The sequence below is a fragment of the Anguilla rostrata genome, chromosome 13 (genome assembly GCF_018555375.3).
Source record: "Anguilla rostrata isolate EN2019 chromosome 13, ASM1855537v3, whole genome shotgun sequence".
Classification (NCBI taxonomy): Eukaryota; Metazoa; Chordata; class Actinopteri; order Anguilliformes; family Anguillidae; genus Anguilla; species Anguilla rostrata.
Window position 1 is genome coordinate 844177 of NC_057945.1, and position 25921 is coordinate 870097.

Sequence of the window (25921 nt, forward strand, 5' to 3'; positions counted from 1 at the left end):
TGTTTAAAAATATGCAACCGCAAACCAATTTATTTTCATAATAACTTCAAATCAAACTTGTATGTTATGCGGCGCAGTAGCCTAGTTTTGGTTATAGCCTTCCGGATTTTCTTTGTTAGCCCGTTGTAATTGACTCAAAACGTTTGATACAGTTATGTGAAGTATGCGGTAGTTCTGCTTAATTCACATTGGTGATACAGTAAAAGCAAACTGGAAATCACCTTCCGCACTTTTTGTCAGGGTAAAATAACAGGTTAATTCTAGTAATCGTCCCTTTAGCTTTTTCAGACTGCCGTAATTTTACTCTGCCATTCTTCAATTCCACAAAAAGACCAGGAAGACTATGGACTCATTTATGGTGCATGGTTCGCATCTGGAGGGCACACTTCGCTGCTCGGCTAGCAGTAACTTTGAAGGAAAGCAAACGGTGGCTGTACCACTACTAATTTAAATTTTCACGCAAGTCCGAGTTTTCGTTCTATTCTTGTCATTTTGCGATTAGCCTATATGGAATTGACGATGAGAAAGTAATCAAACAGCAAATTGTTTACAACGTGTGCATGTTTTCTGCTGTTGTTGCCAGTTATACATATAAATGTGAATGCATTCTGTCGCTTCGGATGTCAAGACATGAAAGCGAATGTTCGCATAAAAACATAATGAATGTGTTTGAAAGGATATATAAAACAGTTACAATCTGACTATTGGCCTGTTATGGCCTGTTAGCGACGACGTCGCTTTTTCATACGTCAGTGGGCTAATTTGCCTAATCTTCGCGGGACTTTAGACCGCGGTGGAAACGCAGACAACCATGGGCTGAAGGAACCTTTTAGTTCCTTGAAAAGTAGTTCCTGGGACTAAAGTTCTGGGTACTTTTGGTGGAAACACGGCTTATGCCACCCAAATGTGTCCTTCAGCCGGAGGGTTGGCTTGCCAGATTGAGGAAATTCCACACAAGGCTACAGTGTGAGCGTTGTTGTTTTTCTTACGTATGTTGTGTTGGAGAAACGGGCGGTAGAACTGCAGCTGCGGTGTAACTTCTTGTTTTACTCACACCCCCTCTCTCTCCCCCCTACCCCCTGCCCCCCCAGGCCCCAGCCTCCCAGCAGATGCTGACCTTTCCAGAGAAAGTGAAGGAGAAACCGGCGGACCTGCAGAACTTTGGACTGAGGACCGACATTTACAGCAAGAAGAGCGGGCCTGCCAAGGTGGAGAAAGCACGGAGGCAGTGGGAGGGGAGTTCTGAATGGAGCGGGGTCAGGGGGGAGTGGGGGGTTAAGGGAGAAAGAGAGGAGTTGACCGCAGTGGGAGGGGAGTTCTGCACAGGGGGGTGGGGGGTGGATAAGGGAGTGAGGGTGTAGTGGTTTGGAGATGGTGTGGGTGGTAGGGTGATGCTCATCTGTCGGAAGGAATGACAATGTGGGGGGAGCAGTTGGCGGGGTGGGGGTTAGGCTGCATGGAACGACAGGTGATTCTGACCTCACCTTTCCCTTCTCAGAGTAAGAGTGCCGCCAGTGCCACACGGGAATGGACAGAACAGGAAACCCTGCTGTTGCTTGAGGTAAACGAGTGTACTCCTCTCCCTTACCCCCTCTTCCCCCTCTCCTTCCCTCCTCCACTTCCTGTCTTTCACTTTCTCCCTGCCCCTCCCCCTCCTCCTTCTCCTTCATTCTTTCCTTCTCCTTCTCATTCACTCTCTCCTTCCTTGTATACATATATATGTACAGCTAGTGGCCAACTATGTGGAAATACTTAGAGACTCAAAGTTTATCAAAAGCAGGTGCTTCCACACAGGTATGATTGCTGAGTTCATTTAGCTATTTGCATCCCAGCATGCTCTGCATCATGCTCAAATAATACTGGGCTGGGTTGGTTACCCATTATGAATGTTTCTCAATACTTGTTCTTTTCTGTTCCATGTGAAATTGTGTGGTGTAATATTTAAAAGCAAAAGCAAGAACGCAAAGAAGAGAGAGTTCTCTCTCCCCCTCCTCTGTCTCTATCTCTCCCCATCCTCTCTCTGTCTCTCTCTTCCTCCGTCTCTCTCTCTCTCTCTCCCCCTCTCTCTCTCGCCCAGGCCCTGGAGATGTACAAGGACGACTGGAACAAGGTGTCGGAGCACGTGGGCAGCCGCACGCAGGACGAGTGCATCCTGCACTTCCTGCGGCTGCCCATCGAGGACCCCTACCTGGAGGACAGCTCCGCCTCCCTGGGGCCCCTGGCCTTCCAGCCGGTGCCCTTCAGCCAGGCCGGCAACCCCGTCATGAGCACCGTGGCCTTCCTGGCGTCCGTGGTGGACCCCCGCGTGGCCTCCGCGGCCGCCAAGTCGGCCCTGGGTGAGGCGCCCTTCCTCCTCTCCTCCTCACATACAGCCGTTTCCTGCGTGGGCTCAGGCTGCACGGCTGCTCGACGCCCAGGCCTCAGCGTTTGCATCCAGCCTGAGAAAGCAGGGTTACAGGCTGTCTGAGAGGGACAGTGCCGGAGCTTTCCTAATCTTCGGGGAATGGGTTGGCACACACACTCGGGAGCACATATGTTCAGAAGTTTAAAAACAATCATAACATGGTGTAAGTTAAACTACTACATATGGAACTCCCTATATAGCTCAAGCTGTAACTCAAGCAAAACTGGCCAGATCACTGATGAATTTAGTGATGTGTTTTTCTGTCAGTTTCATACTGCACTTTTTCCCAGTGGGGAATAATAAGAGAGCACTCTGTTTAATGGTGTTTCTTTGTGCTTTGTGCTCAGAGGAGTTTTCGCGGATGAAGGAGGAAGTACCGGCAGCGCTGGTGGAGGCCCACGTCAGGAGGGTGGAAGATGCAGCTCGGGCCAGCGGGAGGCCCGACCCCCTCTATGGCCTGGAGGGCAGCGGGATCGCCGGAACCGACCTGGAGGAGGGCGAGCGGCCAGGTGCTGGAGGGGCGGGGCCGAATGGGGGAGGGGCCAGGGCAGGATGGGGGTGGGGCCAGGTGCTGGGGGTGGGGCATGGTTGGATGGGGGAGGTGCTAGGTGCTGGGGCACAGGGCAGGTTGGGGGAGGGGCCAGGTGCTGGGGGGTGGGGCATGGCAAGATGGGGAGGGGCCAGGTGCTAGGGGGTGGGGCATGGCAGGATGGAGGTGGGGCCAGGTGCTGGGGGTGGGGCATGGCAGGATGGGGAGGGGCTAGGTGCTGGGGCACAGGGCAGGTTGGGGAGGGGCCAGGTGCTGGGGGTGGGACATGGCAGTATGGGGGTGGGGCTAGGTGCTGGGGGCTGGGCCATGGCAGGTTGGGGGAGGGGCCAGGTGCTGGGGGGCGAGGCACAGCAGAATGAGGAAGGGGCTAGGTGCTGGGGGTGGGGCATGGCAGGATGGGGGAGGGGCTAGGTGCTGGGGGTGGGGCATGGCAGGATGGGGGAGGGGCTAGGTCCTGGGGCGCAGGGTAGGTTGGGGAAGGGGCCAGGTGCTGGGGGGCAAGGCAGGAATGGGGGTGGGGCCAGATGCTGGGGGGTGGGGCATGGCAGGATGGTGGAGGGGCTAGGTGCTGGGGCACAGGGCAGGTTGGGGGAGGGGCCAGGTGCTGGGGGGCAGGGCAAAGCAGAATGAGGAAGGGGCCAGGTTCTGACAGGCGGTTGGAAGTGGCACAATAGGCATGCTGCATGCCTCACAGACACAATGACCTTTGACCTCTGTCCATGTGTTCCAGAAGAGAGTAGTGAGGAGAGCAAGAACGATGGTCAGCCCAGCGAGGAGCGGCGAGAAAGCAAGGTGTGTGTGTGTGTGTGTGTGTGTGTGTGTGTGCAAGTGGGGTGCTTGTAAGAGAGTGTGTATGTGCGATGTGTCTGCGTGTGTATGTATATATATGCACACATGTAAGTGGGTGAGTCTGTATATGTGAATGTGTGTGGTGTGTGTGAATATGACTAGATGGATGTAAATCTGTTTCTCAGGAGATTAAAGAGGGAGCCATGGAGGAAGAGGAGAAGCAGGGGGAGAATGGAAAAAAGGAGGAAGAACGGGGCAGAGAGGGAGAAGGGGAAAGAGAGGGAGAGAAGACCGATTCCGAAATGGGTAAGAAAAGGCTGACTTCAACAGCGCATTGTGGATGCAAGAAGGGACAAACACAGAGAATATACAAACCAGCCAATCACAATGATGAATATATAAACCAGCCAATCATGGTGATGAATATACAAACCAGCCAATCGTGCTTGGTAAGACCCACTAACCTTTGGATGTTATCCTGCTTCTCTGTCTTCGCTGTGGATGGACCCTTTCCTGGGCCATTCACTCACTCCTTCAGGTAATGGAGAGAAGGAGAAAGAAGGGAGAGAGGGGTCAGAGGAGGGGCGGAGGGAAGGAGACGCTGAGGGAGAGCGGAAGGCCAAAGTTGAACGGGACGTTGGGGAGGGGAATCTGGCCACTGCTGCTGCCTCTGCACTGGCTGCTGCTGCCGTCAAAGCCAAGGTCTGTCAGTCCGCCCGGCTGTCTTTCTGGCCGCCTGTCCATCTGTCTGTCTGTCCATCCGTCTGTCCTTCTTCTGTCCATTCGTGCATCTGTCTCTGTCTGTCTGTCCGTCCGTCTGAGAGCCGCTCAGTGTGTCTTTCCGGGTCTGCTTCTGCGAGCAGTTCAGTGAACGTTCAGCAGAATTTAATCTGTGTTCAGTTTTGTCAGTGACAAATACCGTGCAGTTCAAAAGTGCTTGGAAAGTGACGCAGAGCCAAAACAACAAAAATTGTGTCACTGTCCAAATATTTACACACTATATATACAGCATGGTCCGTAAGTCTACAGTGATATGATTTCTGTACTCCAGCACATTGGATTTGAAATGAAACAGTGAAAATGAGGTTAAAGTGCAGACTGTCAGCTTAACTTCGATTAAAGGGTATTTACATCCATTTCCAGTGATCCGTGTTGTAATTGCAGCTCTTTTTGTTTATAGTCCCCCCATTTTAGGGGAGCAAAAGTAATTGGACAAATTAACATAATCATAAATAAAGCTGTCATATTTAGTACTTGATTGTAAATCCTTTGCATTGGATGACTGCCTGAAATTTGCAGCCTATAGACATCCCCGGACACAGGGTACCCTCCCTGGTGATGCTCTGCCAGGCCTGTACTACTACATCTTCAGATCCTGTGTGTTTTGGGGGCTTTTTGCCCTCAGTCTTGTCTTCAACAAGTGAAATACATGTTCAGTTGGATTCAGGTTAGGTGATTGTTTTAGCCAGTGTAGAACATTCCACGTTTTATTGCCCTACAAAACTCCTTGATTGCTTTAGCAGTATGTTGCAAGGTGAAGTGCCATCCAGTGAGTTTTTGTGGTATTTAATTTGATCAGAGCAGATAAGATGATTCTGTATTCTGAAGAATTCATCCTTCTGCTTCTGTCAGCAGTCAGATCATCAATGAAGACAAGTGAGCCAGTTCCAGTGAAAGCCATACATGGCCAAACCATAACACTACCTCCACCATGTTTACAGATGGAGTGGGGTGTTTTGGATCATAGGCAGATCCTTTCTTTCATCACACTTTGCCCTTTTAATCACTTTGGTGCAGGTTAACACTCATCTAATCTGTCCATAATACGCCACACCCCATGTCCTTTGTGTGTGAGAGTTTCCTGGACTCCTGCTAAATGGAGTGAGATTCCCTCCTCACCAGGCGGGACATCTGCCTCCAGCAGAGGAGGTGCAGAGCCTAACAAGGCTCACGGACCAGATGGAATCACGGGTCGGGTCCTCAAAACATGTCCACTCAAATTTACACCTACTCCCTCTTCCTTAAATCCATCTGCATCGCCACTCATTGCTACAACACATTGACACCCCCGGAAACTGCATCCGACTACTCTTCATTGACTTCAGTTCCGCCTTCAGTACAATCCAACTGCATCAGGTGATCAGGAAATGACAACATCTTCAGGTCCCATCCCCACTCTTCTCCTGGATTCATGATTCAGTAACAGCCCTCAGGCAGTAAGGGTTGACAGCATGCTGTCACTCACTATTATCATCACTGGTCCACCACAGGGATGTGAGCTCAGCCCAGTCCTCTACACCCTTTACACCAATCACTGTCAGGGCCCATCTCCTGCCACTTTTTGTTTCACATATGCAGATGACACAGCCATCCTTCCACTGCTCAAAGATAATACCTCTCTCTCATTGGATATCAACAGTAGGTGTTTTACTTCTCTGCGTGGTGTAGTACTAACTTTCTCCAGATTAATGTTGCAAAATCCAAAGAACTGCTTCCCCCCAAAAGGTCTCAGATACAGGACACCCATGTGGAGGAGAGCTTGCTTCAGCAGAAGATTTATACCTTCTGCCATAAGGAAACTTAGCAACTCTCACCTCCCACTGTGATTTCAGTTTAACCTCCAAAATCACTGAAATCAACAATATCTCAACTCCATGTTCTGCTGTGTCGTGTCAATGTTGATGTCAGTGTTTGCTGTTGGTTCACTATGTTAATGTTATAAGCGCTGATTCTGAAAAAGAATTTCCTTACTGAGGACACACACTCACACACACACACACACACGCACATTTACACTCACACACACACACACACACACACACACATATACACACCATCATCGGCGATCACTTGGGGTCGAGTATGACTGTCCTCCTTCAGGGTCCTTGTGGGTCTTCAGGTGAGCAAAGAGGCCGATCCTGGAACCACATATTTTGGTGCAGTGTGGACAGGGGTGAGTGGTAGTTGTTGTGCGTGTAGTTGGGGCCTTTTTGGTGGAAGCTCTCTCCTTTCTGAGTCTGCGCTTGTCTTGTGCAGCACAGCGGAGGTCGTTGTCATGGAGTGCAGCTCCTTTACAGACCATATTTCTCCAGGTCTCCCTGTTGGTTGCTGTGTCCTCCCAGGTGTTATAGTCTGTGGCACTTTTTGATGTTTGCTTTGATGTTATCCTTGTACCTTTTCTTCTGACCTCCTGGGGCATGTCGTCCTACAAGAAGCTGGGAGTATAGGACTTGTTTTGGCAGGCGCAAGTCAGGCATATGGATAACATGGCCAGTCCATCTGAGCTGGTGTTGGGCGATGGTGGCAGTGATGGTGGTGATGTTGACCTCCTTCAGTACTCTGGTGTTAGTGCATCTGTCCTCCCAGCTGATCTTAAGGATTTTTCTGAGGCACCTCTGCTGATGTGCCTCTAATGCCTTCAGGTGCCTGCTGTACGTGGTCCAGGTGGGCGACATAGCTCAGGAGGTAAGAGCGGTTGACTGGCAGTCGGAGGGTTGCCGGTTCGATCCCCAGTCCTGGGCGTGTCGAAGTGCCCCTGAGCAAGACACCTAACCCCTAATTGCTCCCAGTGAGCTGATTGGTACCTTGCATGGTAGCCTTTCACCATTGCTGTGTGAGTGTGTGTGAAGGGGTGAATGAGAGGCATCAATTGTAAAGCGCTTTGGCTAAAAGCGCTATGTAAATGCAGTCCATTTACCATTTACGTGGTTGAGGTTTCTGACCTCATACATTAGGGTGGGCAGCACTACCGCTTTGTAGACCAGGATTTTAGTCCTGGAGGTCGCGGTTTTCAAAGACCCTTTTTCTCAGTCTTGAGAAGGCTCTGCTGGCACAGCTGAGGCGGTGGTGGATTTCATCGTCAGCTTTGGAGGATAGAAGGCTGCCGAGGTAAAGAAAGTGATCCACATTTTCAAGTCTGGTGTCCTCAATGGATATGGCTGGGAGTAGAACAGGAGTATTTCTCCCAGGTGGTGGTTGGTTAGAGGATCTGAGTCTTTTTTATGTTAAGGGCCAGACCAAGTTGCTTGTATGCCTTGGCGAACGCATCCCGAATGCACTGTAGATCCTCCTCTGAAAGGGCCATGAAGACATTGTCATCGGCATACTGTAGCTCTATGTTGGATGTGGTGGTGGTTTTGCTTTTTGCCCTGAATCTGTTGATATTAAGAAGTTGTCCGTCTGTTCTGTATGTAATTCTTACACCCTGAGGCAGATTTTCACCCATGAGGTGGAGGATGGCAGCGATGAATACAGAGAACAGGGTAGGAGCAATGACGCAACCCTGCTTGGCTCCAGTGTCTACCCTGAAGGGTTCCGTTTCATCTCCATTGCCACTGAGTACTGTAGCTGACATGTTGTCATGCAGCAGTCTCAGTATTCGAATGTACTTGTTGGGGCAGGCAATTTTTCCAGAATCAGCCAGAGGGCCTGACGGTTTACAGAGTCAAAGACATTGGTGAGGTCAATAAAGGCTATGTATAGTGGTTGGTTTTGTTCCTGGCATTTTTCTTGGAGTTGGCGAACAGTGAAAATCATGTCCATGTTTGGGAGAAATCCACTCAGGATGATTGTGATTCAGGAAGAATTTTATCTGACAGGGGAGGATGTCTGTTGGCTAGAAGCCGAGCTAGATTTTTCCCAGTGGTGAACAGGAGGGAAATGCCACGGTAATTCCCGCAGTCTGCCTTGTCTCCCTTTTTAAAAATGGAGACAATTAGAGTATCCCTAAATTGTGCAGGGATTACCTCTTTGTCCCATATTTTGAGGAGCAGTGCATGGATGTGGCTGAGGAGATCTGGCCCACCTGCCTTCAGGACCTCAGCTGGGATTCCATCAGGTCCAGCAGCCTTGTTATTCCTCATCTTCCTTATGGCATCTTGTATCTCTCTCAGGCTGGGTGGTGCTCCCATGTTCTCCATTATGGGTGCTGAGGGAGTTAGTCAAGAATCTCAATCTCAGCAGTGGTGTCCCTGTTCAGTTGGTCCTCATAGTGCTCTTCCCATCTGTTTTTGATTGCCTCATCATCCTTCAGCAGTGTTAGCCCATCTTTGGTGCGAAGGGGGTTTAGACCGCAGTAACTGGGCCCATATACCATTCTAATGGCGTCAAAGAAACCTCTGGTGTCCCCAGAGTCTGCAAGCTGCTGGATCTCCAGAGCCTTCTTCGTCCACCATTAGTTCTTCAGTTCCCTTACCCGGTATTGGACGGCTGCTTTTGCTTCAGCATGGGCTTCTCTTTTACACTTGCAGTTGATGTCGTTCTGCCAGATCATAAAGGTTGGCCATTTGGTGTCGATGAGTTGTTGACACACACACACACACACACACACACACACACACACACACAGTCCCGTACTGCTATACTTGTGAGAACTTCCCAGTGACTACATTCATTCCGTAACCTCTAACCCTAACCCCAACCCCAACCCCAACCACTACATGCCTAACCTTAACCCTAACCTTAACCTAATTCTAACCCTAAAGCTAACCCTAAGTCCTAACCCTAAAACAGCCTCTTGACATTGTGAGGACCAGCAAAAGGTCCTCACAAAGATAGACTTTCCTCATCTTTCTATCCTTGTGAGGACATTTGGTTCTCACAAAGATAGTAATACATGTTCACACACACACACACACACCTAGCTTTCTCACAGCTCCTCGCTGGGCTGGCCATCATTCTTGCTTTCCTCACTACTTTCCTCTGGAACACATGGACAGAGGTCAAAGGTCATCTAAACTCAAACCTGGTCCTTTTGTTCTTGAGGCTTATCCGTGGCTTGCATCTTGGACTGAAACCCTCTGAGTTTATGCTGGTGTAGTCCTCTCTTTATGGTAGTCTTTGATACATCTATGCCTACATCCTGGAGTGTAAAAAGGGGGTTTTCTTCGTAATTTAAAGTCTAAAATTTAGTCTTGGACCATCCATATTATTGGTCTTCCATAGTCTGCCAGGTCCTTTGCTATCACAGCCACCCTAGGTTACAGTTTCAATTACAGCCACCCTGTGTTACAGAATCCTTACTTCATCACGGTGCTCACCAGTACACTCTTGCTTCTCAACAATGTACCAAAAAGTTGATTTTGACCAACTATTTTGGTTATGTCTCAGATCAACTTGCCCTGATTTTTCAGTCTCATGCTTAACTGGCATTGACATTTCTTTGGTTTTCATGCTGAGAGACAACAGCCACAGACTTAAAATGTGAATGCCAAACCTTGAATCAACACTAGACCTTTGGTTAGCTTTCTTGAGCATGAACTAATGATGTAACTGTAATGATGATAAAGACTTTTCTTTATCACCCACCACAATATACAGTAGAACCCTGCATTGAAGTTTGGGGAAATGAGGCAATGGGAGAATAGAACATTGTCGGTAATCTCCATCTTCTGTCAAAAATTGTAAATAATGTGATGTCAATACAATGTTATGTAGCCTGTGATGTGAAACACTGCATTGTCAGTAAGTGATTGAGGAAAGCCAAAATGATTTCTTTTGCTTGGAGTTGGCAAAAACTTCATGAATGAATGAATGAATGACTAATTTAGTCCCTCTTCGCTTATGGAAATGAGGGCTTGGTGTATCCAAATGTAAGTTTATGAAAACACAAGACCTTGTAACATGCATTCCTTCTTGTGTATAATTGTGTATAATTGTAACAATAAACTAAGCTGATTTCTTGTAGTAAGCTAAAATATTCTAAATTAGTAAATGGGTATGACTACAAAGGTTTTGGTTTCCTGTGCCTTTAATAATGTTAGGAAGGGTGTGGCTAAGCAGACTGTGCCCCTCTCAGGCTTCCATTTTAAAGAAGGGTCTAGCAGGTAGTAGAAGGGGGAGAACAACGGAAAATGGCTGGTGTGTGTTTTGAGGGTGTTTGTACCAGGCCTCAAATGTCAGCTTTCTCAAAGAATCTTGAAAAGGAGATAATTTGGAGCCAATATGGATTTGGGTTTTTTTTTTATTATTCATTGGAACTTTGGAATTTTTGGGAATCTTTTTTGTTCGTATTTTTTATTTTTCCCTTGGATTACTCACTTGCTGCAAGATTGCGGGAAACTTCCAAACAGGCCCACATCAGTGGACTGGTAGGAAAATGGACATGGTTTCCTTATTTTTACAATCTATGATTTTTGTTTATGTGGACATTTAAAAGAAAAACCTAGCTCTTACAAGATTAATTCCAAAAACTGGATGCTGTATGTATATATATATATATATATATATATGTCTTTGAGGTGTGTGAAGACAATACACTTATTGATTTCTCGCTTGCAAGTTCATATTGGTATTGTGTGATGTTGGTTTTCAATTGTTTTATTACTTAGGGTATGCTTACAAAAAAAAAAGACACATACTAAATAAGAAGGAAAAGATACTTATGTTAATTTAGTCTGCATGTAAATATATATTTCTCTGTCGGTTTGTCCAATTAGGGCAAAGTCTGTTACATCCTTAGGTTGACAGTCTGGGAAAAAGCAGAACAGTTGGTTTGCACACAGGTTGAAAGTTCTTTGAGGTAAATGAAAACTTGCATTTTGCACCAAATTTAATCTTGAACCTTGGCTACATTGACATCTCACTGCTAGTCACTAGACTCACGTGATGCAACTTTCATGACTACAATAAATTTGAAAATGTTTGTTTTGGTGGGTATTTTGATCACAAGTGAGAGAAAGTTTTAATATCATGAAGTAAATTTGCTGTGTGATTAATGCAAACCTGGTTTCTAATGGCGGCCTCTCTCTCTCCCTCTGTGATAGCACCTGGCTGCTGTGGAGGAGAGGAAAATTAAGTCTTTGGTGGCTCTGCTGGTGGAGACACAAATGAAGAAGCTGGAGATTAAACTAAGACACTTTGAGGAGCTGGAGACCATCATGGACAGAGAGAGGGAAGCGGTGAGTGAGAGAGAGAGAGAAAGAAAGAGAAAGAGGAGCAAGAGAGAGAGAGGAGAAGAGAGAAAGAGAAACAGGGCAAAAGGAAAATGCTTATGGTGTAATGTGTGTAAATTATGGGGGTGTAATGCGTGCGCATTATGGGGGCGTGATGCGTGCGCATTATGGGGGTAACGTGCGCATTATGGGTCGATGCATGTACATTATGGGGGGTAAAGCGTGCGCATTATGGGGGGTAATCGTGCGCATTATGGGGGTATGCGTGCGCATTATGGGGGTAATGCGTGCGCATTATGGGGCGTGATCGCGCATTATGGGGGCGTGATGCGTGCGCATTATGGGAGCGATATGGTGCGCATTATGGGGGTAATGATGCGTATGGGTCGACGGATTATGGGGGCGATGCGTGCGCATTATGGGGTGATGCGTGCGATTATGGGGTGATGCGTGTGCATTATGGGGGGTAATGCGTGCGCATTATGGGGGTGATGCGTGTGCATTATGGGGGCGTGATGCGTGTAAATTATGGGGTGTGATGCGTGCGCATTATGGGGGCGTGATGCGTGTGCATTATGGGGGCGTGATGCGTGCGCATTATGGGGGCGTGATGCGTGCGCATTATGGGGTGCGATGTGTGTCATTATGGGGGTAGATGCGTGCGCATTATGGGTGCGTCGTGCATTATGGGGGTGCGATGCGTGCGCATTATGGGGGCGGATGCGTGGCATTATGGGGCTGATGCGTGTGCTATGGGGCGATGGTGCGCATTATGGGGGCGTGATGCGTTATGTGCGCATTATGGGGTGCGATGCGTGTGCATTATGGGGGTAATGCGTGCGCATTATGGGGTGCGATGCGTGTACATTATGGGGGGTAATGCGTGCGCATTATGGGGGGGTGAATGCGTGCGCATTATGGGGGTGCGATGCATGTGCATTATGGGGATGCGATGCGTGCGCATTATGGGGGGTGATGCGTGCGCATTATGGGGGCGTGATGCGTGTGCATTATGGGGGGGTAATGCGTGCGCATTATGGGGGCGTGATGCGTGTGCATTATGGGGGCGTGATGCGTGTAAATTATGGGGGTGTGATGCGTGCGCATTATGGGGCGTGATGCGTGTGCATTATGGGGCGTGATGCGTGCGCATTATGAGGGCGTGATGCGTGCGCATTATGGGGGTGCGATGCGTGTGCATTATGGGGGTAATGCGTGCGCATTATGGGGGGTAATGCGTGCGCATTATGGGGGTGCGATGCGTGTGCATTATGGGGATGCGATGCGTGCGCATTATGGGGCGTGATGCGCATGGGGCGTGCATTATGGGGGTGCGATGCGTGGCATTATGGGGGTGCGATGCGTGCGCATTATGGGGATGCGATGCGTGCGCATTATGGGGATGCGATGCGTGCGCATTATGGGGATGCGATGCGTGCGCATTATGGGGGGGTGATGCGTGCGCATTATGGGGGCGTGATGCGTGCGCATTATGGGGGCGTGATGCGTGTGCATTATGGGGGCGTGATGCGTGTAAATTATGGGGGTGTAATGTGTGTTCTTTACTGGGGTGGGGTTCCCCGCTCTTCTTGTCCTCTCCAGCTGGAGTACCAGCGGCAGCAGCTGCTGGCGGACCGGCAGTCCTTCCACATGGAGCAGCTGAAGTACGCGGAGATGCGCGCGCGACAGCAGCACTTCCAGCAGATCCAGCACCAGCAGCACAGCCAGACCCCCCCACAGCACCCCTCCAGCACCCCGCTGGCCCCACCCCCGGGCATGACGGGGTCCCAGCAGGGCCCCGGCACCCCGGGACCCCCACCAGCCCCCAGCCCCGTGCCGCCCCCCTCCTCCTCCTCCACAGGCTCCGCCCCCTCCGCCCAGGCCGCCGAGCCGCCGGGCCAGGCCCCGCACACCTCCCCCTCCGCCCCCGCAGGCCAGCCCCCCGCCCCCCAGCCCCCCACTGGACACGCACCAGCACTCCACGGTAAGACCCGCTATTTTTACTTATTCATCTTTTGATAGCACATTACATGCACTCATTAATTTGTCTATAATGTCGATTAGGAGCTTGTGCCAATAATGGTGATGTTTGTTGTGATGTAACTGAATCAGGTATATTTTATCTATTTAGTAAAATTCACAGCATACATAACAGCCCTGTTACATTTGTCGTTAGATGCAACATGCTGTCAACTGTTCATGGCAGGTGCTATGTCATGCTCATGTACCCTACATGTACTTTGTGGCATTTAGTTCTAGTGTAAACAATCCTTTTTATGGGTACTTTGTTATAACCCCTGCCATACGCATACCTATGTGTTATAACTTGAAAGCAGCTTACATTACTTCACTGCTTATACAACTGTTTTTCATACTACGTGACATAATGTTAGTGTCTCGTGTCTAAGGCTTATTGTTATGTGAGGCCAATTTTGATCATTTTTAACCTGTAAATGGTGAACTTTTGTCTCTCAGTGAACAATGAGATTGAGCTGCTTGTACCTATGATGAACCTCTCACTGTTTAATTGAATTCTTTTTCCATCTTTTTTCATGAATGCAGATTCCAGTGCACCCCCCGATGGGCTTCACCCCACCCCACCTGTCCCCACACCACAGTAAGAGAGGGAGAGAGAGATAGGGAGGATGGAGAAAGAGAGAGGATGGAGTGAGAAATGGAGACAGGATCTTTTAGTGATAAACAGTGGCAGAGTAAGTTACAGGAATAGAATCTGACTGAGCGATATGATCGACCAGTGATGTTGTCTGTTTGACTCTAACAAACTTAAAGAGGAAAGAGCAGGAAGTAATGGAGATATGTCAAACTCATTGCTCCCTGAAAGGAAGGATCATCGGGAAACAAAAAATCTAAACTTAGGACAGAGTACGTGAAAGTATTATGTATGAAAACATAGTAAAAGACTGCAGGGAAGTGTTCAGGGTTTTTTTGTTTTGTATTTTTAATGAACTGCTGCTCTCTTGAAGTCCATCAGGAAATGAGAGCTCATCCCAGTCTCGCTCCTGAAAAAACCCTGCAGCAATCCTGAACAGCTCTCTTTTGACCAATCCAAGTGCTGTCATGTGATTACAAGCAGTTTTTTTTGCTTCTGTGTTAATGAAAAGTTTGGTTAATATGTGGCCGTGTACAAATAGAAAAAAGAAACATCCTCTTGCTATACAGTTTAGCTATTACTATTAATAACATAATCTGCGGCACAGAACTTTCTTCCAGTCTGATTAACTGTGCTGAAAAACAACATACAGGATGCAAGAAATCTGTGTTTGTGTGGGAGCGGCATATTTTAACACACTGAACAGTATCCTTCAGTCAGTATTCTGCCGTGCAGTGTTATGGCACCGGCCCTGTCATAAAGTGTTCCCTGAATCTGTCCCCCATAACCCAACCTTCTGTCTCTCATAACCCAACCTCTCCCCCATAACCTAACCTTCCGTCTCTCATAACCCAACCTGTCCCCCATAACTCAACCTTCCGGCTCTCATAACCCAACCTGTCTCCCATAACTCAACCTTCCGTCTCTCATAACCCAACCTGTCCCTCGTAATCCAACCATCTGTCTCTCATAACCCAACCTGTCCCTCAAAACCCAACCTTCCATCTCTTCTGGCGTTGGGAGACAGGCAAAAGGATGAGTGATGTGAACTGATATCAAAAACCATAATGTGCTCCGTCTTGTTACAGGCAGAAACCTGCATTGATGTAATGGAAAGCAGTCATAATGCCGTTAGTATTATGGGGAGGAGGGTGGGGAAGGGTGTAGCGGGTATTCAATTTTTGGCCAACAAATGTCCAGAAGTATGTAGTCGGGTTAAAAATGAAACAGCACTTTGAATTGTTTTTTTTCCTGAGACTGGAAAAACGAAATGTTTTTTAAATAGAATTCCTGGAACTGAAGAAGCACTTAAAACAGATACTGATAAAAAAGTGTTACAAATCATAATGGTGATTTTGTGTATTATATGAGTTTTTTATGTTTTGAAATGGGGCCAGTTGTAACTGCTTGAAGTGGTTGGTCATTTGTTCCATTGGGAGAGTGCAAGTTACATTTGCCTGGTTTCTGTGAACAGACATTTAGAGAAGGTTTTAGCTGTGCCTGCCTGGGCCAAAGATACGCCATTGCAGGAGATTCTCCTGGAGCAGGGCAATCTCAGTATCGCTTTTAGTCAGCAGCATTGAATGTATCCAAAAAAAAAAAACAGGAGCAGTCGACTATCCAGTGCACCCACAACCATCCATAGATTGTACGAAGTGAGCAGTCCCCAGTTTGGCTCAAGCTGAAAAAACTGCCAACTGATTGGGTTTTTGATGTATAGCTATGTAAATGTAATAGCTATGTTTCCATTAAGATGTATTTATGTAACTATAGGATGCCAAATCACAATTTGCTGTGATTTCCCTACTGGAATTGTCACTGTGTGCATAAATATGAAAGACCTTAAATTTGATTAATACTAATTTGTTAGTTCTAGCAAATCTGAATAACTCGTGTTATAAAGTTAAGGTAAATGGAATTGGTAACAGTTTTTACAAAACCTATCCACTGCATGTTTGCCTGAAAAAAAAAAAAAAAAAAATCCACCCTTCTCTCGGCACGTTTTTACGTTTTCGGTGGTGGTTTCACGCTCAACTAGAAGAGTTTTAAGAGCTCTAGGGTACACTAATTGTCTTTGGCATCCCAATGGAAACAGAGATAGCCAGCATCCGAACATGAAAGAGCTCTGGATTTAGACTAGCCTGCATCCGAACATGAAGGAGCTCTGGGTTTAGACTAGCTAGCCTGCATCCGAACATGAAGGAGCTCTGGGTTTAGACTAGCTAGCCTGCATCCGAACATGAAGGAGCTCTGGGTTTAGACTAGCTAGCCTGCATCCGAACATGAAGGAGCTCTGGGTTTAGACTAGCTAGCTGGATACATTTGAAACTGTAATTTAATCAGTGCTCAATAAATTTCATGAATTTAAATTGGAATAATTGAAACATTGAAATATTTTCAGAATGTGACTGAATATTCTGTCTTTACAAAGTACAGATTACCCTGAAACTGCACAGTAATATCCGCCTCACATGGTACAAGGCGCAATTCTCCTTTTCCGGTCATACTACAGCTAGTATTTTATGGGGCTGCTGTGCTGAAGCTGATCCACTAATGGTAATTATGTGGAGTAGGAATGTGTGCGAATGTTTGTGAATAACGCAAGTATGTGACTGAAGTAAAACGTCTGCATCCAGCTAACAGGAAGTGTTTCCTTATGAAGGAAATCATTTGCATTTGTGTCAAGGGCAAAATTAATCCAGAAAGGTTGAGGGGACTCGTGGTCAAAGCACAGTCAGTGCAGGCAGCCATTCTGTGCTCGATTTGTAGAATGATCTTTTCATTGTACGGTTTCCTTTTTATATTTCCGACTGTGTTTATGGTATTCAAATATTAGTACAGTCAGGACATTACTGTCACTGTTATATCTATGTACCCATCTTTTATATTGCTTTCTTTACATAATCATGTGTATTCTGATACCTTTTTTAGGTTTTACGGTAAATTGTGAACAGTGAGATTGATAATGTGTGTGAGTGCACATTGTAATTGAGTTTTCTTGAGATATCCTCATAAACCCAACTGCTTCTTCTGCACAGTGACAGTTTTTAAATTGGCACACACACACATGCGCTCATGCACACGCTCACATGCACCCACACACACACTCACATATGCACACACACACATGCACTCATGCGCACGCTCACACACACCCACACACACACATGCACTCATGCGCACGCTCACACGCACCCACACACACTCACATATGCACACACACACTCATGCACACGCATCCACACACACTCACATATGCACAGACACACACATGCACTCATGCGCACGCTCACACGCACCCACACACACTCACATATGCACACACATGCACTCATGCACACGCTCACACACACCCACACACACTCACATATGCACGGACACACACACGCACTCATGCGCATGCTCACACGCACCCACACACACTCACATATGCACAGACACACACACGCATTACTCTGACACCCAGTATTAGAACCCTTCTCATGATGTATACTCAAAGGAATGAACGATTTGGTTTTTCTGTGTCTTTTGTTGTGCGGACCTTGTGAAAAAAAATGGTTGTGTGTGTTTATTTTTATTTATTGTATTTTTATGGCTAACAGTAAGAATTGAAGCAATGAGCAGGGACCTCTCTGTCTTAGTGCACTGTTTGCCTCATCTGCAGTTTGTCATATCTATAAAGAAAAATTGAAACACTACAAAAATGAAATGTTCTTACTTACGTCAATTGATTGGGGGAAAACTGCTTATAAAGTGTTACGACAGTCAATGGAGACTTCAGTTTGTGTCTTTCATTAAAGCGTGCCACTTAACCTTATTATGCCAACCATACAAACTTATCACTTTAATTCTGTAGACCAGATTACTTTGTTTTCAAATATTAAAAGTACATATGCTTGCTATGGAATGATTTTAAGAGAGGATTTTGGCTGAAGCAATGCTAAGCTGATGCAGTTAAAAGTAAGCAAACATAGGTGTATGAAACACAGCTGAAGGGATATTACTTGCAGCCTGAAGCATTTTGACAAGATAGAAACCTAGCCACAGTCACTATTAGGACTACAAATGTTCCATTAATGGGACAGGAATGTGTAAGTGTAAGCTAGAATTACAATACCGCATTACAACACAGCGATCAGTGACTTCAAAGGTTTTTCTGAAATAAGGACAAAAGCTATAAAAATGCCTGCGTGTTCAATTACAGGCTACATACTGCTTTATGCACAGCTGCAGCCAAAGACGTGAATAGCATGCACAAGTTAAGACATTAAATTCTTATTCTCATTGTACAAAGAGCTTGCCTATTGTAATTTGCTATATTTAGTAGTGGTGTAACTAGATAGGCTCAAGTTTCACTCTCACAACTTACGTGAAATTGTTCTTGAAAAATTTTAAGCTGAGTCAACTTTGTTGGAGAAAAATGTACACATACATATTTAAATATACTTGATCGAATTGAGCAAAGCTTAAAGAAAACACTCCAGATAAATGAAATTGCATGAACTGCATCTTATTAAAATTATTGGAATTTAAATTATTTTGTTAAAGTCAGTAATGTCCAGAGTTTGTTTTCTTGCATGGCATTGTCCTCCCTGACATTCCACTGGACTAAAATAACTTTTTTTTTCTTAATTTCAAGAAAACTTGTTTAATCTACTGTCGATGACAGTAATTCAGATAAATTCAGTTTTATTCACTGGCAAATGCCAGTGAGTGCATATTTTATTGGGGTGTATAATGCCACAGTGTAAAAAGTCCATGCAAGTTAATGAATTCAACATCCAAAGAGTTAAGCATGACACAAGCCAGTTGCATGATGGAAACTCTGATATCAATATTTTCATTGAGTTTATTAAACTCAATTTATCACCCTGTTCTCATTAATGAAAATTATTGGCAGTAAATAATTGTTTCAAATTGTTAAAGGAAATTACACATTAAATATATGTAGCAAAAAAGAAACAACTTTTCTGTGTAGGAATAGTAGATATCCGCTCCACAACGGCGAAATTGGAATTGAATATTGAGCCTGCACAAGAAACACAGAAAACTGTTTTTCCACATAACGTTCAGTTAAAAAGCAAGCACAAATGAACAGTGTGCCCTGCCCACAGTACAATGGAAAGCTGCAAACCAGAAGCGCAGAACAATCCAAATAATAAAGCCAGCATTAAACACATTTATCGAGTTGCTGGGTTAATGATTTGATTTGCTGGGTTAACGGTTCGAGTTGGTGGGTTAACGGTTCGAGTTGGTGGGTTAATGGTTTGAGTTGCAGTGGCGCAGTGGGTAAGGAACTGCGCTCGTAACCGAAAGGTCGCAGGTTCGATTCCCGGGTAAGGACACTGCCGTTGTACCCTTGAGCAAGGTACTTAACCTGCATTGCTTCAGTATATATCCAGCTGTATAAATGGATACAATGTAAAGTGCTATGTAAAAAAGTTGTGTAAGTCGCTCTGGATAAGAGCGTCTGCTAAATGCCTGTAATGTAATGTAATGAGTTGCTGGGTTAACGGTTCGAGTTGCTGGGTTAATGGTTTGAGTTGCTGGGTTAACGGTTCGAGTTGCTGGGTTAATGGTTTGAGTTGCTGGGTTAACGGTTTGAGTTGCTGGGTTAATGGTTTGGGTTGCTGGGTTAACGGTTCCAGTTTCTGGGTTAATGGTTTGAGTTGGTGGGTTAACGATTTGAGCTGCTGGGTTAATAGTTTGAGTTGCTGGGTTAACGGTTTGAGTTGCTGGGTTAATGGTTTGCGTTGCTGGGTTAACGGTTCAAGTTGCTGGATTAATGGTTCCGATGGAGCTTGGCTGTTTTAATTTCTGGGTACAGAATCATCGCATGACTTTTCTCATCTCTCGTTGTTTTCGGGTGAAAATTCTGCAAAGGCGACTCAACTCTTAAGGCTTTTATATAGTCTATAAGTACAGGGTGCATACGCTGTGCGGACGGACAGTCCGCAGTCGTTCGCCCTTTCATACTCCAGTCGTACCACCGCATGCCCAAGCCCTACATTTCCCACAATCTTTGCGCGTCGTTTTCCTTTTCTGCCAGAAGTTAGACTGTAAACAACATGGCCTCGTCATTGCCCAGCGTTGTGCTTATTTCTGTCCATGAATTGTTGTTCTTCTGAAAATCTTTATAATCCCGTTGGGATGAATCGTATAGGTGCCTATACCTTCTCACCTCTTCAGCCAGTCTCTCTTAAAATGTCGACTCCATGTCTGTTTTGTGTATTCCGCATCACCGCGTGTTTCCGGTGCCACATGAAATGCATGTCGATGTGAAACAGTTTCATACCGAGCCATGATTTGTGTGACACCGGTACGCGTACACTAGGTAAGCGTGGTCACAAAAATTGAACTTCGCACGGACTTGCCCAGGCGGCCGTACGCTGAGGTCTGCTATTACATTCTGACCGCGCGGACCCCAGCGGAGCCCGGACGTCTGGACCATGAATTGGCCTTTAGCCGATGCTGCTGTGTTAAAACTATGTGGAAAAATCCTGACCAAACCCTTGTGAAAGGGTTTCCAGCTCAGGGGTCTTTGAGGATTTGAGGAACATTCCATCAGGTTAGGCTCATAGACATGAAGCTCAGAGATCTGACTGGTTTAACTACTACTGTGGGGCTACTTCAAAGGCTATTTATGTTCTTTGTGGGGAAGACAAGCATCGTGTTGGTGGAGTTGGGGGGGCACAGTTTTGTGGTTTTCTTTCAATGAGCAGCCCATTTAAGTCTTAGACATGCTGACTCTTTAGCCAATCATTAAAATAAATCTCCTAAGCTGGGACTTCGGAGTTTGACACCTTAGACAAATCTCAGGACTCAAAGTCTACTCAAAAACCTCCATTCCAAGGTCCCACACTTGATAAAAAATGTAAAGAAGAAACAGTATGCAGATGAAGTTGCTCATCTCAAGACTACTGAGATAACTGAGGCCACAGAGGATCGAGGTGCTATGAGTATATACTAAGCAGCAAGATGAGTGTGAGACTCTAAGCCTACATTTCTCTTCTGTATGGAAGAACATACATGTTAACATCCCTTAGAATACATCCAGTCCTAACTTCTATGCACATCCACTGAGGCCTTTAGTATTGGTGAGATAAAGTCGTTTCTCAGGAATCAGAATGGTCAGAAGTCAGCTGGAAAACATAGTATTCCTGCCTGATTGCTTAAGCTATGTGATGAGAAACTAACACCAATGCTGACACATTAATTCATGTTTGGAAAAAGGGTACTTTCCCACTCAGTGGAAAGACTGTTTTCTGTGCAGTTCCAAAGAAAAGCAGGCCTCCATTGCCTGACTTTCATCAGATATCCTTGCTGTCAGGTGTATGAAGGAATTTTAAAAGTAATTCTATGGGAAACTGGACCTGCAGTTAATGGCTCTCAGCTTGGTTAAATGAAGAACAGATCAACTGTCTCTGCCTTGCCGCATGAATGGTCCCCCGCCCCCTGCCACCAATCTCATTAAACACTTAAGAAGGAGGGTGCACAATATATTGAAATCGGGTACATTTTTGGGGAAAAAATGAGTCTTCTTTTGAACAGGGATTTTGGAGAAGATTGCATGTCTCATTTATTCGAAGGTAACGGAATGGCACGACATTAAACAGCAAGTGGAAAAACCCAGGCCACATCTTGCCGGGTTTCCAATTTTTTTGTCTTTCAGGGTCAAAGAAGATCTAAAGAAGTCTGTGGATCAATTTCATTCCAAAATATGTTAAGTTTGAGGAGTGGAGACACTGTCCCAATCATTTTCAAAATCTGTGTACATGTACTTTGTCTGAACAAAGGAAACACACAGGTAGAAAGGTAATAGACACTATAGACTAATTTCAAGTTGAATGACTTTATAGCTGATGGCAGTTAAAAAGGCTATGATGCGGTCCAAGGTGAAAGCTTGGAAAAGCACATAAAACACTCAATGAGCGGCTTCTTTCCCATACGAGAGCAGCCATTTTAGCCCTGAGTATAATTCATTCAGCTACAGCAAGCCATTCAACATTCAACTGGTTCTTAGAGTGACAACAGACAACAAGCCAGTTTTAATCAACTTTGCAACACCACGTGACAAAATACTACAGCCAGATTAAACTAATGAAAACTACCATAATGTTTTGTCATCTTGTTTGAGCAACTACAGCTGTCTAAAACCAGTGAGGGCCACTCCCTTGCTCCACCCACTAGTGTCAAGTTGCTCCACCATAGATTGTAGAAATAGCCCAGATGCTCAGTTTGTGCATTCCTTGTGTTCTCTTCACCTACTAAAGACAGAATGATCCACTTGGTCACATGAGTTTCCATTGCTGCTAGAATACAGAACATCCATTTGTCATGGAACTGTAGTTGTTCATGCCCTCTTCGGACGAATCAAACAAATGTTTCAGTGGTTGAGACAGAATGATCCATGCTAGGAATTGAGCAAAGCTATATGGATAAGTGCAGGTTTCTTGTCCTCTTTAGAAAATTAAAATAAACACTTTTTCCAGAACTTTTCCATACATAATGAGCATTTTTTTCAAAAACTGCCCTTTTAAACCATATATTTTAACTTAAATATGACCAAGGATTAATTGAAAACAATTTCAATACATAATGGTGCTTTTATTATTGAAAGTGAGCCGTCGCACTGTCAAACTGAAATATCCTTCCCGGGTTTTTTAATTTGGAGGCTCGGTGTGTGTAAGTTGTTGGAGGGGCGCTGCTGGGAGTGTGTCAGCGAAGCTCAAGATGCACACTGCAGTTCTGGTGTCGGCTTCGGTCCGATTCACACCTGCGCCACCCACCTGCTCAGCCCAGCATGCGGCCAGTTGCTCATTTTGGGGCTTTCCGGTGCAAGTTGAGCAGTCTATTCAAAATCCAATCAACCGTTTTCATGGATCATATGCTGCCCAATTTGACTTTGATATAAATCCTATAACCAGGAGAAATGAATATTTCGCATTTATCGATCATTTTCTTTTTTTAAATGTTACTCTTTGCATTTATTTCTGTTTTTAATAATTGGTGGCTGTTCTTATACTGCACCCTGGTCCTGAGGTACTGCATTCCATTATTTTTTTACACCTGTCTGTAATGAGAAGAATGACAATAAACAACTTGAAATATCAGCAATTCATCTTTAACCATCATAAGGGACAAATGTATATGCTTTAATGGACAAAAAGCTGAGTAATTCTCACTTGAAAATGATGCAAAAGTGAATTTCATGAGTATTAACAGTTGATTAGCAGCAAAATATGGTTATATTGTAATTTACAGTAATGCATCATTTAGACATTTTGAATAGATGTGGAGACACTGGGTACACTGCTTACTTTTTGCTTCATAGATATTTAGTAGTTCTGCATATCCACCCTTAGATTTTACACACTTGTGGTCAAGGAGTTTTTGATCCAGGAGATGTATAGTTTAACGTGCTGTATATACACAATCTCTCAGTATTTCGTTGCAAACTGAAAAAGAGCAAATTTTAAATTTTTTGCCTAGACAATTGCATTTGTGGCACTTTATGTCTTCCTAAATTAATATAAATGTCATGGTCCTGTGTTCCTGTCTGCGTTTTCCCTGTTGGGCCGACAGATGGCGGCACTTCTGTTTTGTGTCCTGCTCCCCCTGTGTAATTGTATGATTGTTTCCAATTGTCCTATTATTGGTTCTTGGTTGTCTCGTTTTCCCTTCCCTCTCGGCCTGATTGTTCATGGTGCCCTCCTGTGTCTCATCAGTGTCTGTTCTATTTAAGTTTCCCTCTCCCTTGACTCAGGTGCTGGATCCTTGTGGTTATGTCTGGTTGTTTTGTGCTCCCCTACCCATGTACCTGCTCCATGCGTTCCTGCCCATGTTCTTGTTTCCTTGCATTTGTGGGTTTTCTGGTTTTCTTTGTTCCTGTGTTGTTTTTAAGTTTTTCTTCGTTTGTTTAAGGTCACCCTGAGAGGCGTTTTGTTCCCTTTTGTTCCCTTGTGTAAGTAAAGTCTTTATTCTTATCATTTGGGAGTTTTGTATTTTTCCCCCCTCTGCGTTTGGGTCCCAACCCCCCACGCATCCTGACAATAAACTCATCTAAGTATTAGATTAAGATTATTGTAAATGGTACAAATACCCTGCTTCATTTAAGCCATTTTTCAAGTCTGTGATGCTCACATCTGGAGTTATAAAGCTTTAAAAATAAATAAATAAATAATCAGACCTCATCTCATCCACTTTAGAGTGGGAGTATCCCCTAAATGGGTGGAGATCGGGAAGTTTTGGCATGCATGCTACAGGTTTAAGTACATTTTAGGTTACTACTAAGTTCAACACCCTGGTAACTAATGAGTCAGTTCGAATGCCATTTGATAGCACTGCTACATCTGCAGTGGTTGTCTCATCAGTCAGTTAAGTGTGCTAGATCCAGCAGTGAATGCAGCATTCACTGTAGAGCAAAACATGCCAAATTTAAAAATAAATAAATAAAGGACTCAATAAATGAATGAATAAATACATAAACAAATAAATATAAATGCAAGTAAAATGTATTAATGAATTAAAAGATAAAATCTGACATTAATTTATTTTTGTATTTATTTCATGATTCATCAATTTTGTATATATTTATTTCTGTATTATTTCTTGATTACTTTATTTCTGTATATATTTAGTTTTGTATTTCTTTATTTCTTGATTCATTTATTTGTGTATATATTTATTTAAATGTATTGCAATGATTATTGTATTACGATGGTTAGAGGAGGTTAGACAAGATTGAACAATTATGTTCAGAGTTTCACTTAGCATTAATGAGTTTGCAGTCATTTAACGCTCAGTATACTTTTGTATGGAACATGAACCCAGCGACTGGGGTTATACTTGAAAAAAACAAAAGGCACCCAAAGCGATGCTGGGTATATCCAATTCCCTCTCCTTATTGGGAATGCCCAATTATGAATCGTGCTCTTGATCCCCACTGTTAATCCAGGAGTTGTGTACACATCCACGGTTCTCTTCCAGAAACACGTGGTGTCACCAGCCTGCTTCTTTTTAAACCACAACGAAGCTCACCAGTAGGGGGCACTACAGCATTGAAACGTGGACCCTGAACCGCTGAACTACCCTGTACCCTGGGTGATGCAATCAGCAATAGCACCTCACCCGATGGAGCTACCAGCCACAGTCACTGCTGAGCCAAGGCTGTGAGGCTCATCCAGCCTGGTGCCTGAACCGAATGAGCCATCCAGCAGCCCCTGAAAGGCTAACTTTCATCATTAGGAAGTGTGGCACATCCAGGGTGCATTCGGAGTATTGGTGGTGGAGAGCTGATGTGACTGCGCATTAGTACCATCTGCTGGCCATATATGGGAGCTGCAAACTGAGCTTCTGTGCCAACATAAAGCCAGTAATTGAGCCACAGAGTATTCATCTCACGTAGTATTCCTCTTCAACTTACTAACTGATGAATGAAATTCCTGTGGGTTATCAGTAGTACATGGGTGCTTGTGGGATTTTACTGTGGGAGACTTTGTTTTAGTGCCAGATGTCCAGTGCTTCTCATCACCAGAGGCAAAGCCTTTTTAAAAGGATGAAAAGGTAACCGTACCACTTTCGTTAAAAAAATTTCAATTTGTCAATAACATTTACATAAATTTCTAAGTGTTATATAACACAAGTAAATAAATAAATAATAATAATAATAATAA

The 25921-nt window shown here is 45.0% G+C and overlaps 1 protein-coding gene across 3 annotated transcripts in view; it reads left to right on the plus strand.

Moving 5' to 3' along the window:
• Positions 1 to 18019, plus strand: part of smarcc2 (SWI/SNF related, matrix associated, actin dependent regulator of chromatin, subfamily c, member 2) — a 48016-nt gene extending 29997 nt beyond the window's left edge. For 2 of the 3 annotated variants that reach the window (XM_064304264.1, XM_064304266.1), the window contains exons 17-26: positions 1092 to 1208; positions 1499 to 1561; positions 2078 to 2336; positions 2752 to 2913; positions 3685 to 3746; positions 3929 to 4049; positions 4282 to 4445; positions 11507 to 11641; positions 13238 to 13619; positions 14198 to 18019. In XM_064304264.1, coding sequence (XP_064160334.1) covers positions 1092 to 1208; positions 1499 to 1561; positions 2078 to 2336; positions 2752 to 2913; positions 3685 to 3746; positions 3929 to 4049; positions 4282 to 4445; positions 11507 to 11641; positions 13238 to 13619; positions 14198 to 14256 — 1524 coding nt within the window. In that variant the 3' untranslated portion in view covers positions 14257 to 18019. The remainder of the gene's footprint in view (positions 1 to 1091; positions 1209 to 1498; positions 1562 to 2077; positions 2337 to 2751; positions 2914 to 3684; positions 3747 to 3928; positions 4050 to 4281; positions 4446 to 11506; positions 11642 to 13237; positions 13620 to 14197) is intronic. The other variant, XM_064304265.1, reaches the window with a different exon arrangement.
• Positions 18020 to 25921: the final 7902 nt, after the last annotated feature.